A 17002-nucleotide genomic window follows, 5' to 3' on the forward strand; every position below is an offset into this window, starting at 1 on the left:
CTTTGCGTCAGCCCTCGCCCATCGCAACAAAACAACAATACGAATGAATGAATCTTGATTTGCCTCAGCCCTCGGCCATCGCTTTCCCGCCCTTTCCCCCCCCTTCCCGCCGGCCCTTGCGCGCGGCACCCCTCAGTCTTTCGCTGAGGCGAGCCGAGTGTCCTCCAGAGCGCGTGCGCGTCAGCCGATGGAGCGCGCGCATTTCTTTCGCGGAGGCGAGTGTCCCTCAAAGCGCATGCGCGCCAGCAGACGGAACGCGCGCATTTCCTTAGGTGAGGCGCCGAGTGTACTCCAGTGCGCATGCGCGCCGCCCAATCTACTGCAGTGTGTTGGCTTTCTCGCGGAGGAGGGATACACGCGAACGTCCTCGGTTCTTGGCAGCCGTTTCGGCTTCTCTAGCCCTGGATACTTCGGCGTCTCGCCTCCCTTCTTCTTTTCAACTTCTCATCCGGCGGCAGGGAAGCGCGCCACCCCCCCCCCCGAGGCGCGGGAAGCGGTGGGACTACATTGTCGAAAGGAGATCCGGTTCCGGCTAGCGCTTTCCTCCGCGCGCGCCCCGACCGCCATTTCGCAAGTTGCCGCTGCCGCTGACGGACGGGGAGCTGAGTCGCCGGAGCCATGGCAGCCTCCGTGGGCAACGTTGCCGACAGCACAGGTACTGGAGGAGAAGGAGGCGCTTAGCCCCTTATGGGAGAGCTACGAGGCGCGCGCGAGTCCCCGGATGTGGCGGAGGTCTTTCCCCTCAGGCGGCCGGCCTGGGCCCGGTAGGCCCGAGCGCCTTTTGGGCCCCGAAAGGGCGCAGAGCGGCGAAGGAGCCCCCATCGGGGTCGGACTGAGGAGGAGGCCGGGGGGCTTGGCCCCCGACGGGGAGAGGGCCGGCCCGCGGTGGGGGTGTGACGGGTGGCGCCGCCTTGGCTACCCCCGGAGGCTGAGGCCTTCAGCTGTTTTGGGACTACACCTCCCATCATCCCTAGCTAACAGGACCAGTGGCCAGGGATGCTGGGAAGTGTGGCCTCAAATCATCTGGAATTCGCCTATGCCTGGTCTAGTGACAACCACAACAATTGATGGTGATGATTATAAATTAATTATTTATACACCCCGCCCATCTGCTTTTTAAAAATAATAATTTTTATTTATTTGACATACAGTCGCATTGCATGACCTCATGTCCTCGTATCAAATCTCTTTGGCTCTGCTGAGCCTCCCTTCCACCCGATGGTTTTTACAAACTTCCATTTTACCTCCTATGCATTTCGCGTCCTTTCCTATTCTTGTGATGTCGTTCCCGAAGTTATTCCATTGTGCATCCTGAATTCGGTCCCAGTTTCTTCTGGCAAATCTTCAGATCACCCTGCTAATGATGTTGATTGCTTACAGTTGTCTTTCAAATTTATTCCAGTCTTTGTGGAAGGCTTGCTGGTTCCAGATTCTTCCCCGTCAGTTTCACCTATACCAAATTTATTCCAGTCTTTGTGGAAGGCTTGCTGGTTCCAGATTCTTCCCCGTCAGTTTCACCTATAACAGGCATGGCCATACTTGACCCTCCAGCTGTTTTGGGATTATAATTCCCATCATCCCTGACCACTGGTCCTGTTAGCTAGGGATGATGGGAGTTGTAGTCCCAAAACAGCTGGAGGGCTGAGTTTGGGGATGCTTAACCTATACCCTGCCCATCTGGCTGGGTTTCCCCAGCCACTCTGGGCGGCTCCCAGCAGAATATTAAAATACCCATTTTGTCTGGCTGCAAATCTTACTTTTTAGGGGATCATCTTCTTTTCACTAAGCCAAATAAATAGGAGTAGGAGAGGCGCTCTTGCTTCTTTCCGCTCTCTTATTGTTTGCTCTCTCTCTCTTTCACGCTTGTTTTGAGGCGGGTGATGCACAAGGAGAGCCTGTGTTGAGTTCACTTTGCCTATAGAACCTATGCCCAGTAGGCCTGAAATAACGTCTCCACCCTGGAGGCCAGGCTTCCTTTCCAGAGGGCCTTCTTGGTGTTGGCCCCCCGCCCTGTGGAATGCCCTCCCATCAGATGTCAAGGAAATAAAGAATTAAAGAAATTGGGGGGAAATACAGTCTTATACACGGAAAAATACAGTCACTAGGCAGGGTAGCAGCTGTTTGTTGGGGTGGGCGGGCAGCCTCTGTGCCTATCTGCAGCCCTGGAACCCAGTTTGACCAAACCACCCCCTGGGGCAAATAGATAAGCAGATTTACGCTTCTTAGATCTGCTCATCTGGGGTTGCTGGTTCACCCCCCCCCCCAAAAAAAATCTGAATATCCTAAATTACCTGGCTGAAGACTGTTCGTTTATTGAGGAAAGACAGTCACACAATTTAGTCCAGGGATCAGCAAACTTTCTAAGCTGACGGCCGGTCTACTGTTCATCAGACCTGGGGGAGGGGGGACTAAAAAATTTTTGGGGGGTGGGGAATGAACAAATTCCTATGCCCCACAAATCACCCAGAGATGCATTTTAAATAAAACGACACATTCTACTAATGTAAAAACATGCTAATTCCCGGACAGTCCACGGGCCAAATTGAGAAGGTGATTGGCCTGGATCCAGCCCCTGGGCCTTAGTTTGCCTACCCATGATCTAGTGTTTGGATACCATTAGTGTTTGTTTTTTCTCTCCGCCCCAAGCTGCACCTCTTTGTTCTTACCTCTATTGTGGATCGGCAAAGCGGGATGGAATTTTTTTACCGTTTTGTTATTTTCCTTAGAGAAATTTCCATTTCTAAAAATGCATTGCTTTGTAAAGAGGAAGCAGAATGAATGGATGTGAACCACATGAGGCAGTTCAGATTCACTTTTTGGAGATCATTATCCACAGCAAGCATGTACTGTATAGTGCTGTACGAAACTCAGGTGTTCTCAGCTCCTAGTAGATTTGGGGCACTGGAAAACCTTCGCATTCAAAATTTCCCAGAAAACTCAGATTAATCACCTTCTATTTTGGAAATGTACATCCAGGTTTTTTTCCTTTAATTTTTTTGGGGGCCCCCAGAAGAATGGGGCCCTAAGTTAGAGCTTGTTTAGCTTATACGTAAATCCAGCACTGGCATAGAGAAAGAAATAGATAGATAAGATAGATGATAGATAAATAATAGATTGATAGATAGATTAAATAGATGATTGATTGATGATAGATAGAGGGCCGGATTTAGGTTTGATGAGGGCCTAAGCAACTGAAGGTAATGGGGCCCTTTCTGTGTCCAGCTGTCCTTTGTCAACAACAAATTGTTGCTGTTTTTTGTGTTGAATACATGCTATATGGTAACTTATGGACCTGATAGGTATCTAAAGCCATTTGCACATCACAAATAGGAGCCGACACAACACCAAGCACTGTTGTTGTGTGTCAGTTTTATTTTATTCGTTTTTTATCTTATATTTTGGAAATGTACATCCAGGTTTTTTTCCTTTAATGTTTTGGGGGGCCCTATGCTAGAGCTTGTTGAGCTAATACGTAAATCCGGCCCTGGGTGGTTTACTTGCAAAGGCCCTATGTAGGTAGTGTGACGTGAATGTGATGTAGTCTAAATCTCAGCTCATACTCGAGTGCTGTGCCTGGTCATTGGCAGCACATGAAAATAAAAAAATAGGTCTACGCAGTTGAAATTCAGCTCTAGGTGTCAACCTGCTCTGCTGATTTTGTTTACTGACCTCGTAATAAGTAGCCGGCTTGAAAGGAAAATTACAGAGAAGTCGATGTTGTGCAAGATTACATCCAGCCTGAATGATAGAGGTGATGGTCCTAACTCCTTAAGAAGCCATCTGCTCATTGCATATTCTCATTTAACTACAACAGGCTTCCTCAAACTCGGCCCTCCAGATGTTTTTAGCCCACAACTCCCATGATCCCTAGCTAGCAGGACTAGTGGTCAGGGATGATGGGAATTGTAGTTTCAAAACATCTGGAGGGCCAAGTTTGAGGAAGCCTGAACTGTAGTGTGTGGTTGCTTTTGTTTTTGAACAAAAGAAACAGACATATTTGAAACACAGTTGCAGTCAGGGGTTCCACAAAGCCCCTCCCAGGAGCAGCAGAGAATATAGGTATAATAATTGTAATAATAATTTATTATTTCTACCCCGCCCATCTGGCTGGGTTTCCCCAGCCATTCTGGGTGGCTTCCAGCAGAAGATTTAAAATACCGTATTTTTCGCTCCATAGGGCGCACCGGATCATAGGGCGCACCTACTTTTTTTTGGGGGGGGGAATAAAAAAAAAATCCCCCCCAGCCCCAAAGAGCAAAGAAGCCAAGACAGCGAGCGGGATCCATCCTGCTCGCTGTCTTGGCTTCCTCTTTAGCCGTGTGCAACCTCTCCAGCCGGGAGAGGCTGCGCGAGCTTGCAGGGCTGGGGGCGAGGGAAGCACGAGCTTCCCCCGACCCCAGAACGGGTCGGGGAGCGGCAACCTCACCTTTGCTCCCAGAGCTTGTGGGGCTGGGGACTTCAGGCTTGCGGATAGCTGCCTGAAGCCCGGGGAGCACAGCGGGAGTTGACGCTGCGCTCTGCAGGCAGCCATCTGCAAGCCTTCGGCGCCTGGCGGGAACTCCCACCGCGCTCAGAAGTCTTGCGGATAGCTCAGAGGTCTTGCGGATCCCCCTTCGGATCTTGAAATATGGGTCCCCCCAACAAAATTTAAAATTCGGCTTTGTAATTCGGAATTTATGTGATGTGATTTAATTTGATTTGATTGGCCGGTTAATAAAAATTATTTTTTTAAAAAGAAAGAAGTCTTGCAGATAGCTGCCTGAAGCCCGGGGAGCACAGTGGGAGTTGGCGCTGCGCTCCCTGGGCTTCAGGCTGCTATCCGCAAGTCTTTGGAGCTCTCCAAAGGCTTGCGGATAGCTGCCTGAAGCCTGGAGAGCGAGAGGGGTTGGTGCGCACCGTCCCCTCTCGCTCTCCAGGCTTCAGCGAAAGCCTGCATTCGCTCCATAGGATGCGCGCGCGCGCGCGCGCGCGCACACACACACACACACATTTCCCCTTCATTTTTGGAGGGGAAAAAGTCTGTCCTATAGAGCGAAAAATACGGTACATTAAAACATCAGTCACTTAAAACTCAAAGGGTGGGGATTGATGTCCCTTTACATTGCCTGGAAGAAAGAGACGAGTTTGTGGTCAATATTTGCTATATGTCCTAATGTCAACCACTAGAACTTTTTGATCTCGGTTGGAAAACGGTTCAAAGTGTCCAAATGAAAAATTCTGTATATACAGGCAATTCTCAACTTAGCTTGGGGGTTACGTTTGCTCAAACAGCATCTTGTGAATCCACCTTGGGGACGATGGAGAGTGGGATCGCCAAAGGCACATAGCCCTTTAATTTTTTTTAATTCCGGGAAGTTTTAAATGACTGATATTTAAAAGTATTTTTAATCTTTTGTTGGAAGCTGTCCAGAGTGGCTTACTATTATTAGCCAAGCATGTCAAGCTGAATGTGTGCAGGTGAAATGTGCGTCAGCTGTGAGTTACATCTTTTATGGCAAAAGTCTGCTTCAGAGTATATGATGAAGTGTGTATTACACATGAAAGCTCATACCTTGAAAGCTTATGTTTAGTTGATCTTTAAGGTTGCCTACCCCTGCTCTTATTATTGACAAGTGGAGGAAGGTTTTCTTTTTGGAGTGATAAAATGTGTTTTATTTACAGAAAGGTTCAACCTTGCTGGCATCCTCTTAATATTGACAATGGGGAGGAAGGCTTCATTTTTGGAATAATAACTTTTCAGAGTCCTTTTTACAGTTCTATCTAAAATGACTGATTTGGTTCTACTATTAGAAATACATAGACCTATAATTATACGATACGATACGATATGATATCTTTATTGTCATTGTCCCTTGCGGAACAATGAAATTGAAAAACTACATAAAACTACCACAAAACTACATAAAACTGCATAAAACTACATAAAACATTCAAAAACCCCTAAAAAACTCTAAAACCCCATTTTAAAATACACTATACTACAGAGACCCCTTATGCTGCATTTAGAACCAGAATTGCATTAGCGTAGAAACTGTTTTTCAGGCGGCGAGTCCTGGCCTTTATAACCCTATACCTTCTTCCAGAAGGCAGAAGCTGAAAGAGATCATTTCTGGGGTGCGTACTATCATGTGCTATCTCTGCCGCTTTCTTATGGCACCTGGCAGCATAGATTTGATCTAAGGTGGGAAGAGTGCACCCAATAATTCTCTCTGCAGTCTTTACAACCCTGGATAGCATTGTTTTTTCCCTGGCCGTGCAGCTCCCAAACCACACGCACAGACCATAAGTTAGTACGCTCTCCACAGTGCAATGGTAGAATGCCATCAACAGGTCCTTTGAGAGATTGTTTTTCCGGAGGATTCTCAGAAAATATAACCTCTGCTGTGCTCTCTTCACCAGGTCTTTGCTGTTCTCTCCCCAGGTTAGGTCGTCTCTCAACTCCATTCCCAGAAATCGAAACACTGAGACCTGTTCCACACACTTCCCCTCAATAATAAGTGGCTGAATATTCAATTTACATTTCCTAAAGTCCACAATGATCTCTTTTGTTTTCTTTAAGTTAAGCAGTAAGTTGTTTTTCCTGCACCACTCCCCCAACTGCTCAACTTCCTTCCTATAGGCCGTCTCTCCCTCTCCAGCCGTAATTAAACCAACCACCGTTGTATCATCTGCGAACTTAATGATCTTATTACTGGGGTATTTGGGGGCACAGTCAGCTGTATAGAGCATGTATAAAATCATGGTGAGGTTTCATAAGTTAACGGTTTATATTTGGACAACTTTTCTGCTGTACTTGATTGGAAGGAGAGAAAAACATTTCCTTCATAACAATTTAAACAATTTATTTAACTAAAAAATAACATGGTAGCATAGGTATCCATGTTTGTTAACTGATGCGGTTAACTTTAAAAAAAATAAAACAACAACAACCTTAGACTGAGTTTTAGCGCACATGAAAATCTTAAAACAAATCCTTATTTCCTTCAGTCTAAGTTTATAGCCTTTGGACTATAACTTAAATAGAAAACTATCTTCAGAAATATTTTTCCTCCAAAAGCATTTTATTTTAAAAGTCTGATTTTTATTTTATTTTTTAAATCATTGATTTTTATCTACCCTGAGTAGGAGCGGTCGCCCTTAAGAAAAAGAGGCCGGAATGGGCCTGTATATATATGGCTTTTTTTCTTTCAATTCTCAAAGATCTTCACCTAGCTCAAGATTGTCATCTGAACAAGCCAAATGTTCAGCTCAGAATCAGTCACTGTCAATCCATCGTTTGAAAAATAAGACTTTGGAGCCTTTTTGCCCCCAAATGAGAACTAGACGTTCCGTTTTGTTGACTGCAATTTTGGTCTAAGGAGCCATTTGGCGCCTAGCTTATATATCTGAGTTTCGAACACTTATCTGGTTTAGTATCAAATTGGTTGGGGTGGGCTGTATGTTCAGATTCCTGAATTTTGGCATTTGGACTAAACGACTCTTCCAACTCTAGAATTCTAGGATTTTATGGCACTGGAAGGGATCGAATGAAATGAAAGGTGACTGATCCTTTTGACCATGGGTAGGCAAACTAAGGGCCAGGGGCTGGATGCGTCCTAATCACCTTCTCAATCCTGCCTTCGGATGGTCTGGGAATCAGTGTCTGTACATGAGTAGAATGTGTGCTTTTCTTTAAAATGCATCTCTGGGTGATTTGTGGTGCCTGCTTGGTATTTTTGACATGAGTAGAACATGTGCTTTTATTTAAAATGCATTTGTGGGGCATAGGAATTTGTTCATTCCCCCCCCCTCCAAAATATAGTCCTGCCCACCACATGGACAGTGGACCAGCCCCCTGCAGAAAAAGTTTGCTGACCCCTGATATAAGCATTTAATCAAGCACAGTTGTCTTTTGTGTTTACTTGGGGAGTTCGACTTATCCCAGAGTTTCACTCACAAAATTGAGTCAAATGAAGCTTTCAAATCGATGAAGGCTGCGTAAAGCCTACCACACAGTTTCTTAGCATACTTTTCTATGAGATGTGCAGCAGCAGCAGCAGCAGCAGCAGCAACAATTTATTATTTATACCCCACCCATCTGGCTCAGTTTCCCCAGCCCAGACTCAGGCCCAGTTCATAATAATAATATTAATTTATTATTTCTACCCCACCCATCATTTCCCCCCCCAAAAAAAATATAGTCCGGCCCCCCACAAGGTCTGAGGGACAGTGGGCCGGCCCCCTGCTGGAAAAGTTTGCTGACCGCTGGTGTAGCCTGTATGGCTTCCCCAGCTGCCTACATGCAGCTCATTCCTGTTGCCCTCTTCCCAATGCTTCTACGTCAAAGAAGGTCAGAAGGCGCCCAACATGATTGCGCCTTCCTTCCACCAGATTATACCTTAAAGCAGGCTTCTTCAAACTCGGCACTCCAGATGTTTTTGGCCTACTACTCCCATCATACCTAGCTTGCAGGACCAGCAGTCAGGGATGATGGGCACTGTAGTCTCCAAACAGCTGGAGGGCCAAGTTTGGCTGCCACTGCTCTAGATCAGGCATGGCCCAACTCGGCCCTCTAGCTGTTTGGAGACTACAACTCCAATCGACCCTAGCTAACAGGACCAAGGGTCAGGGATGATGGGAATTGTAGTTTGCTGACCCCTGCTTTTGACATTTAGCTGATCTGTTTGTGTTCGCCTGGCAGACCCCCTTAGGGTTTTGCATCACGCCAAGCATTTCACCTTTTTATTTGCACACTGCCATCTGTCCTCTTTTGCCTCCCCTCTTCTAACTTTTTGTTTCCCCCCTCCAAATGTCTTGGTGATCCTTCAGAACCAACAAAACGTCTGCTTTCCTTCCAAGGGCTGGCAGAGTTGGCTCACCGGGAGTACCAGGCAGGAGACTTTGAAGCAGCTGAGAGGCACTGCATGCAACTGTGGAGACAGGAGCCCGACAACACCGGCGTCCTGTTGCTGCTCTCATCCATTCACTTCCAATGTCGCAGGCTGGACAGGTAGGAGGTTGGGGACTTTCAAAGTAATAATAATAAAACCATAATACATTTCACTTGTATCCCACCCTCCCCTGCCGAAACTGGGCTCAGAGTGGCTAACAGGCGTCCTCAACCTCAGCCCTCAGATGTTTTTTGGCCTACAACTCCCTAGTTAGCAGGACCAGTGGTCAGGGATGCTGGGAATTGTAGGAGGGCCGAGGTTGAGGAACCCTGGGCTAACATCATAGAAATAATAAAATAAAATAAATGGTCCAGTGGCACCTTAGAGACCAACTCAGTTTGTTCTGGGTCTAAGCTTTACGTCGGCATGTGCCCTTCTTGAGATACACAGAAACCGAAGTCTAGTATGAAAGAGGCCTCCCAGTGTTCTCACAGGCCCATATAAGAGCAGCGCAAACAGTTGGGCCTGACGAACGTTTACTGTTCCCAACCCAAATCCTGCGGAAAGCCATCTAATTGGATTTGAATTTGATCCTGACTTGTTTTCAGGAGGTAATTTCGTTATTGCTTGATTTTATTCCAGTGTTACATATTTGGTGTTAGTCTCCCTGAGCCCAGGTTCGGACGGGGAGGGCGGGATACAAATAAAAGTTTCTTATTTATTATTATTAGCCAGACCCTGATAGATAGTGGGAGGGTGGGGCGGGGTTTTTCCACAAAGGGTAGTAGGACTCAATGGGTATGGTCAACCTGTGGGCGACTGTGAACGACTGCAATTAGTCTGATAGGAAAAAGCAAGGGAGAGTATGCAGATGACCAAAAATAGCCGAAAATAAATAAATAAAAATTAAAAAAATGTCCAGTAGCACCTTAGAGACCAACTCAGTTTGTTCTTGGTCGAAGCTTTTGTGTGCAGGCGCCCTTCCTTAGATACAGTGAAACAGAAGTCCCCAGACCTGATATGTAGTGGGAGGGTGGGGTGGGGTATTTCTCAGAAGGGTAGTAGGAGATGGGTGATTTTATGGTTCCCAAAAGGAAACCTTCCTCTGCTTGTCCATATTGAGAGGATGCCAGCAAAGCTGAACCTTTTCCTAAAAAAGGATTACAGACCTGTGCCTCCATGATTGACATCTTAATACTTGTAGTCAATAATAAGAACAACACTTGGCTGTTGTGCGTAGGCAGACTTCTTCAGATACACTGAAGCAGATGTACCCAGACCCTGATATATAGAGGGAGGGGAGTCCCCAGACCCTGATATATAGAGGGAGGGGAGTCTCCAGACCCTGATATATAGAGGGAGGGGAGTCCCCGGACCCTGATATATAGAGGGAGGGGAGTCCCCAGACCCTGATATATAGAGGGAGGGGAGTCCCCAGACCCTGATATATAGAGGGAGGGGAGACCCCAGACCCTGATATATAGAGGGAGGGGAGTCCCCAGACCCTGATATATAGAGGGAGGGGAGTCCCCGGACCCTGATATATAGAGGGAGGGGAGTCCCCAGACCCTGATATATAGAGGGAGGGGAGTCCCCGGACCCTGATCTATAGAGGGAGGGGAGTCCCCAGACCCTGATATATAGTGGGAGGGGAGTCCCCAGACCCTGATATATAGAGGGAGGGGAGACCCCAGACCCCGATATATAGAGGGAGGGGAGTCCCCAGACCCCGATATATAGAGGGAGGGGAGACCCCAGACCCTGATATATAGAGGGAGGGGAGTCCCCAGACCCTGATATATAGAGGGAGGGGAGTCCCCAGACCCTGATATATAGAGGGAGGGGAGTCCCCAGACCCTGATATATAGAGGGAGGGGAGTCCCCGGACCCTGATATATAGAGGGAGGGGAGTCCCCAGACCCTGATCTATAGAGGGAGGGGAGTCCCCGGACCCTGATCTATAGAGGGAGGGGAGTCCCCAGACCCTGATATATAGTGGGAGGGGAGTCCCCAGACCCTGATATATAGAGGGAGGGGAGACCCCAGACCCTGATATATAGAGGGAGGGGAGTCCCCAGACCCTGATATATAGAGGGAGGGGAGTCCCCGGACCCTGATATATAGAGGGAGGGTGGGGCGGGGATTTTCTCCAAACGGTAGTAGGACTCAGTGGGTATGGTCAACCTGTTGGCAACTGTGAATGACTGCAATTAGTCCTGCAAGAAAATGCAAGGGATGGTTTGCAGATGACCAAAAATAGCTTTAGCTTATGCAATGAGACAAGAATCCAATATTTCTAGTCAGACCAGGTCTCTCCATAGTTTTCAGTTTAGTAATGTTGCAATTCAGCAAGTTGTAAACTCCATAATTTGCCGTTTAGTGATAAGTTGACTTATCATTAAACTGCAAACTATGGAGAGACCTGGTCTTAATAGAGATCAGTGGCGTAGCGTAGGGGGTGCAGGGGGGGCCGGCCGCACCGGGCGCAACATCTGGGGGGGGCGCTCGCCGCCTCCGGAGTCGCCGAAGAGCCTCGGGCGCAGGCTGTAGCAGAGCCCCATATCTCGCGCAACCGACGAGCTGTGCGCGCGTCCGGGCTGAAGGCGTCCGGCAGGCAGCGGCTCGCCGCGGTCCCCGCGCGTCAGGGCCGCGGAGGGCGCGCCAGGCAGCCCCTCTTCACAGCCCCGCCGCTGCCGCGGCAGCGGCAGGGCCATGTTGCATTTTCCTCGCCTCTCTGCCCTCCTCCTCCGGGCAAGCGGCGTCAAACTCGCCTCAGATCACCTGACACAGACCCGCCACCGCCGCCGTGGCTACCTTACCGTAAATACCCCAGCCCAGGCAGCAGCAAGAAGAAGCTGGCAGCGGCGGCAGATAAGGGGTATGGGGCGCAAATTACTTGCCTTGCCCCGGGTGCTGACAACCCATGCTACGCCGCTGATAGAGATATTGGATTCCTGTCTCATTACATGTGCTAATCATTTGCATACTATTGCTTGCTTTCTCCTGTAAGACTGAAGTGGTACCTCGGGTTAAGAACTTAATTTGTTCTGGAGGTCCATCCTTAAGGTGAAACTGTTCTTAACCTGAAGTACTGTGTCCAAATTAACAAAAAATTTGTCAAAGAGATGTAAAACAGCAAGAATTTTCTCAAAATCACATGATTGCCTCAAGATATCCAACTGGTATGGGATATTTGTATGTTGTGTGTATTATGAGTTATTATGTAGGAATGCTAAAATGTGTTTGACAGTATGTCATTTCCACAAAGGGGGGACCCAATTATTGTGTGTAATTGTTTTTATGTTCAGTGTATGGTGTCTTATTGTTTACACCCCAATGGAGGATTCTCGTGCATTTTATGCTTTCTAATAGATCAGGCTATTGCGTAGTCCAATATTATGACCACATTTCCTTGTCCCACCTGGCACTTGGCCAACCTTCCCTACCCATTTTAAAATGGGTTAAAACTTGCTTTACCAAGGAGAAGCTTCAGGATCCATGAAACACCAGATTTATGAAGGCATATATGCCTTGATTTAGCAGGAATGATCCCTTAAAGAGTTAAATTGACTAATTTGGACAAGTACCCTTTTTCCGGAATAGTGTTTTTTGTTTGTTTGTTTGTTTGTTTGTTTGTTTGTTTGTTTGTTTGTTTTACAGATTGATTTGAAAAGTTGAGAACCATGGGGCTATATAAATTCTAATTGGACTCAGTTTGAATAAGGCAAGTGTATCCAGGCTGCAAGGGGACATGGGTGGTGCTGTGGGTTAAACCACAGAGCCTAGGACTTGCCGATCAGAAGGTCGGTGGTTCGAATCCCCGCGACGGGGTGAGCTCCCGTTGCTCAGTCCCTGCTCCTGCCAACCTAGCACTTCGAAAGCACCTCAAAGTGCAAGTAGCTAAATAGGTACCGCTCCGGCGGCAAGGTAAACGGCATTTCTGTGCGCTACTCTGGTTCGCCAGAAGTGGCTTAGTTATGCTGGCCACATGACCCGGAAGCTCCCTCGGCCAATAAAGCGAGATGAGCGCCGCAACCCCAGAGTCGGTCACGACTGGACCTAATGGTCAAGGGGTCCCTTTACCTTTTTATCCAGGCTGCAACTAGCTTTTTGGTCCCTTAAGAGCAAGTGAGCAATTTCCCATGAGTGGAAATCATGAGCCTTTGATAATAAAATCCCATAGAAAGGCCAAGGCAAAGACACGGCTATGTGGCCAAAATGAAAGCCCTAAGGGGATTCATCAGGGATTGTTGTTGCTGTTTTATGGTGAAGCAAACTTTGATGCCTGAGAACATGCAAAAAAAGGCAGAAAGAAAACAAACTGCATTTTTCAGTCATTAGTGGACCTTCCTGCTAAGTGTATAAAGCATAGACCACTATTGAGTAAATGTTTCTCCCAAAGTGTTAGAATGCCACAAGTAATTTAGTAACAAAATGCAACATGCGTTATTTTTATGTGATATCCTATATTTACACAAAGGCATCCACTTACAACATACCATGTTATTATTTGTGGGGCAAAAAAAATTTAAGAAAAAAATACATCCTCAAAGGGGGGAATTGTTATAAGAATTTTAAGGTCTTAGATATATAATAAATGTTCATAAGTGTACCAAAGAAACATGTACATAAATATATAAACCACATGTCTGGAGGAATACAGTCCTGAAACCATTTTGACTCCCAAACTGACCAAATGTTTCTCTGCAAGGAGGGAGAGGGTGAAGGAACCTTCCCATTGTCTCATGAGTTAAGTGATTACCATCTCAAAGGAATGGCCAGACTATCAGGAAAGGCAATCAGATAAGGCATTATCAGATAACCTGGTAGACGGGAGATAAACAAAGCACTCAGATTTCTGTTGTCGACCGCCTTTTCTATGATGTAGGTATGATGTATCTGGGGGGTGGTCTTGGGCTACACCCCTTCTCTGATGTATGTATGATGTTTCTGGGGGTGGTCTTAAGCTCCAGGGCAGAGAATTTCAAAATGTCTATATAAGGGGAGGCACACCTTTGTTCTGGGTCCTCCTCGCCTCTCCTGTGTGTGAGGGGAGTACCCTGTTGCAACAGCTCTAATAAAGATCAGGCTTACGAACTGCTTTACTTCTCAATATTCTCTCATTGGCCTCCGTTATTTTCTCCTACTGATGGAAAACCTACAAAGGACTCTATAAGGGCTCTTCTGTACCCCATAAGGGAATAAGGGCAGGTTTTGTTTAAAACAGTACCACTTTAGCTAATGGGCCTCCCGCCGCTGCCGTGCATTTCTGCTCTCATCCTGAAGTAAAGGTCTTAACCCGAAGTACTATTTCTGGGTTAGCGAAGTCTGTAACCTGAAGCGTCTATAACCTGAAGCGTCTGTAACCCAAGGTGCCACTATATTTGCAGTCCTTAACAGTCCTCAACAGGTTTACCATACTCATTGAGCCAATCACCCATCTCCTACTACCCTGACTTCTCTTTCAGTGTATCTGAAGAAGTGTGCATGTACACGAAAGCTCATACCAAGAACAAACTTAGTTGGTCTCTAAGGTGCTACTGGACAATTCTTTTTTATTTTTATATATATTTCGACTGTGTCAGACCAACACAGCTACCTACCTGAATCATATAAAGAATACAATATACATAAAAACAAGCAATCAAACGATTAAAATGCATCCTAAAATTAATTCAAATAAATTGAAATTAAGATTAGACTGGATAAATGGCAATCCTTAGGTTAAAATGGAAAGCGATTAATACTTGCCTGGATCAACTGTTTCCACTGATATTATAAGGACCTGTGAGTGGCCTGGGAAACCTCCTTAGTGTTTGTTCTTATACAAAGAGAAAATGAGTCAGGCTGAACCGTGTTGAAACAGCTCCATCTTGCAGGCCCTGCAAAAAGATGTCAAGTCCCGCAGGGCCCTGGTCTCTTGTGAGAGAGTTCCACCAGGCCAGGGCCACGACCGAAAAGGTCCTGGCTCTGGTCAAGGCCAGTCTAATCTCCCTGGGGCACGGGATCTTCAGGGTGTTGTTATTTGTAGACCGTAAGGTCCTCTGTGGGGCATACCAGGAGAGGTGGTCCCATAGGTACAAGTGTCCTAGGCCATATAGTAAAAGTAAAAAGTAAAGTAAAAGCCTGTTGGGATATGATCTATAACAGGGATGTCCAACAGGTCGAGCATGATCTACTGGTAGACACCCGGGAGGGTTTGGTCGATCGCTGCTGATAGCTGGGTCCCTTTCCTTTGGTAAATTAGATCCCTAGCTAACAGGACCAGTTGTCAGGGATGATGGGAATTGTAGTCCAAAACATCTGGAGGGCTGAAGGTTGAGGATCCTTGTTCTAGGGCATCTCCCCCCATATTCTTAAATCTGAGTCCCCCAAAATAGGCGTCTTATACAGTGGTACCTCTGGTTACAAATGCTTCTGGTTACGAACGTTTTAGGTTATGAGCTTTGCTAACCTGAAAGTGGCTACTCCTGGTTGCGAAGTGTGCGCAGCGGGAGACCTCTTTAGTGAAAGTGTGCCTCAGGATAAGAACGGTTTCAGCTGAAGAACAGACCTCCGGAACAAATTAAGTTCATAACCAGAGGTACCACTGTACATGGGGGCGTCTTACAGACAGAAAAATACGATTGATTATCCAACAACCAACATGAAAACAAGATTCCAAAGAATCTCCTGGGCTTGCCTTCTCCCCTTTGTGGGTCCTTTTGTTAACCATTTCCTCTGGCATATTTTATAATAATCCACATCTTTTACATCTCCATTATGTCCAGAAGTCAACATTAAACTACAAGTGTCATAGTCATCCTGCTAATGATTTTAGGCAGGGGTCAGCAAACTTTTCAGCCGGGGGCCGGTCCACTGTCCCTCAGACCTTGTGGGGGGGGGCTGTATTTTTTTTGGGGGGGGGGGAACGAATTCCTATGCCCCACAAGTAACTCAGAGATGCATTTTAAATAAAAGGACACATTCTACTCAAGTAAAAACACACTGATTCCTGGACTGTCCATGGGCTCGATTTAGAAGGTGATTGGGTCAGATCTGGCCCCCAGGCCCTAGTTTGCCTACCCATGATTTTAGCGGTCTACAATGGTTTTTAAGATATAGCAAATTATATATTTCCTCCATTACTTATTGAAATTTTGGTCTTCCTGTTTTCTGATCTTCCGGTCATTTTTGCCAAGTTGGCATTATTATTATTAATAATAATAATAATAATATATTTTTACCCTGCCCATCTGACTGGGTTTCCCCAGCCTCTGGGTGGCTTCCAACAAAAGATTAAAAATACATTAAAACATCAGTCCTTCAAACCTTCCCCAAACAGGGTTGCCTTCAGATGTCTTCTAAATGTCCTATAGTTGTTTATTTCTTTGACATGTGATGGGAGGGCGTTCCACAGGGCAGGCCCCACCACTGAGAAAGCCCTCTGCCTGGTTCCATCAACTTAATCTGCCATTCTTCTCTGCTAGGGACTTTGTCTTCTTTCTGTCTTTGGACCATTAAGATCCGAGCAGCTGTGGTTGCATACATCAGTAATCTTTTCTGCTCCATTGGGATTTTGGCACCTAATTCAGAAGGTTTTTGACAGTGTTGGTTGCAAGTGCAGGTGGATGTGGCAGAGAGCAGAGAAATGCAAATATTAAACTGAACATTCATCAGCTGGAACTCCTAATGGGTTCAGATGAAAAGAGTGGGCATCTTGCCAGGTTGCACAAAATGCAATCATCATCAACCTTTTATTCAACCGTCAGTCAGAAAAAAATATATATACAAATACGTTTATCAATACACAGTTAAAACATCCAGAAAGATTTTAGAGCTTAGCCAACATTAAAAAGGGCTAAACAGATAGCCCCATATCAATACAGTCAATTATGGTCTTGTGACGCTTAAAGGCTAAAAAAAGAAATTTGGCCACCAAGAAAGTTGACATAGGAGTGGGTCTATAAAATTTTGTCTAAGCTCTGCATAAGAAGGGCAAGTCAAGAGAATGTGTTCGGTGGACTCAACCACACCGAAAGCACAATGACAGGTTCTCTGGGCGTATGGTACTCCCCTGTACCTTCCCCACAATATCGCAGTCAAGGACATTTAATCTAGCCGCTGTAAGAAGTCTGCGGTATTCCACATAG

General features: G+C 46.4%; 1 protein-coding gene across 2 annotated transcripts in view; it reads left to right on the forward strand.

Moving 5' to 3' along the window:
- The first annotated feature begins 328 nt into the window (after nt 1–328).
- Nucleotides 329–17002, forward strand: part of OGT (O-linked N-acetylglucosamine (GlcNAc) transferase) — an 83237-nt gene continuing 66563 nt past the window's right edge. The window contains exons 1-2 of one of the 2 annotated variants that reach the window (XM_081846726.1): nt 329–655; nt 8809–8989. In XM_081846726.1, coding sequence (XP_081702852.1) covers nt 619–655; nt 8809–8989 — 218 coding nt within the window. In that variant the 5' untranslated portion in view covers nt 329–618. The remainder of the gene's footprint in view (nt 656–8808; nt 8990–17002) is intronic. The other variant, XM_081846727.1, reaches the window with a different exon arrangement.

The sequence above is a fragment of the Podarcis erhardii genome, assembly GCF_964252035.2.
Source record: "Podarcis erhardii genome assembly, chromosome: Z".
In the NCBI taxonomy this organism is placed as follows: domain Eukaryota; kingdom Metazoa; phylum Chordata; class Lepidosauria; order Squamata; family Lacertidae; genus Podarcis; species Podarcis erhardii.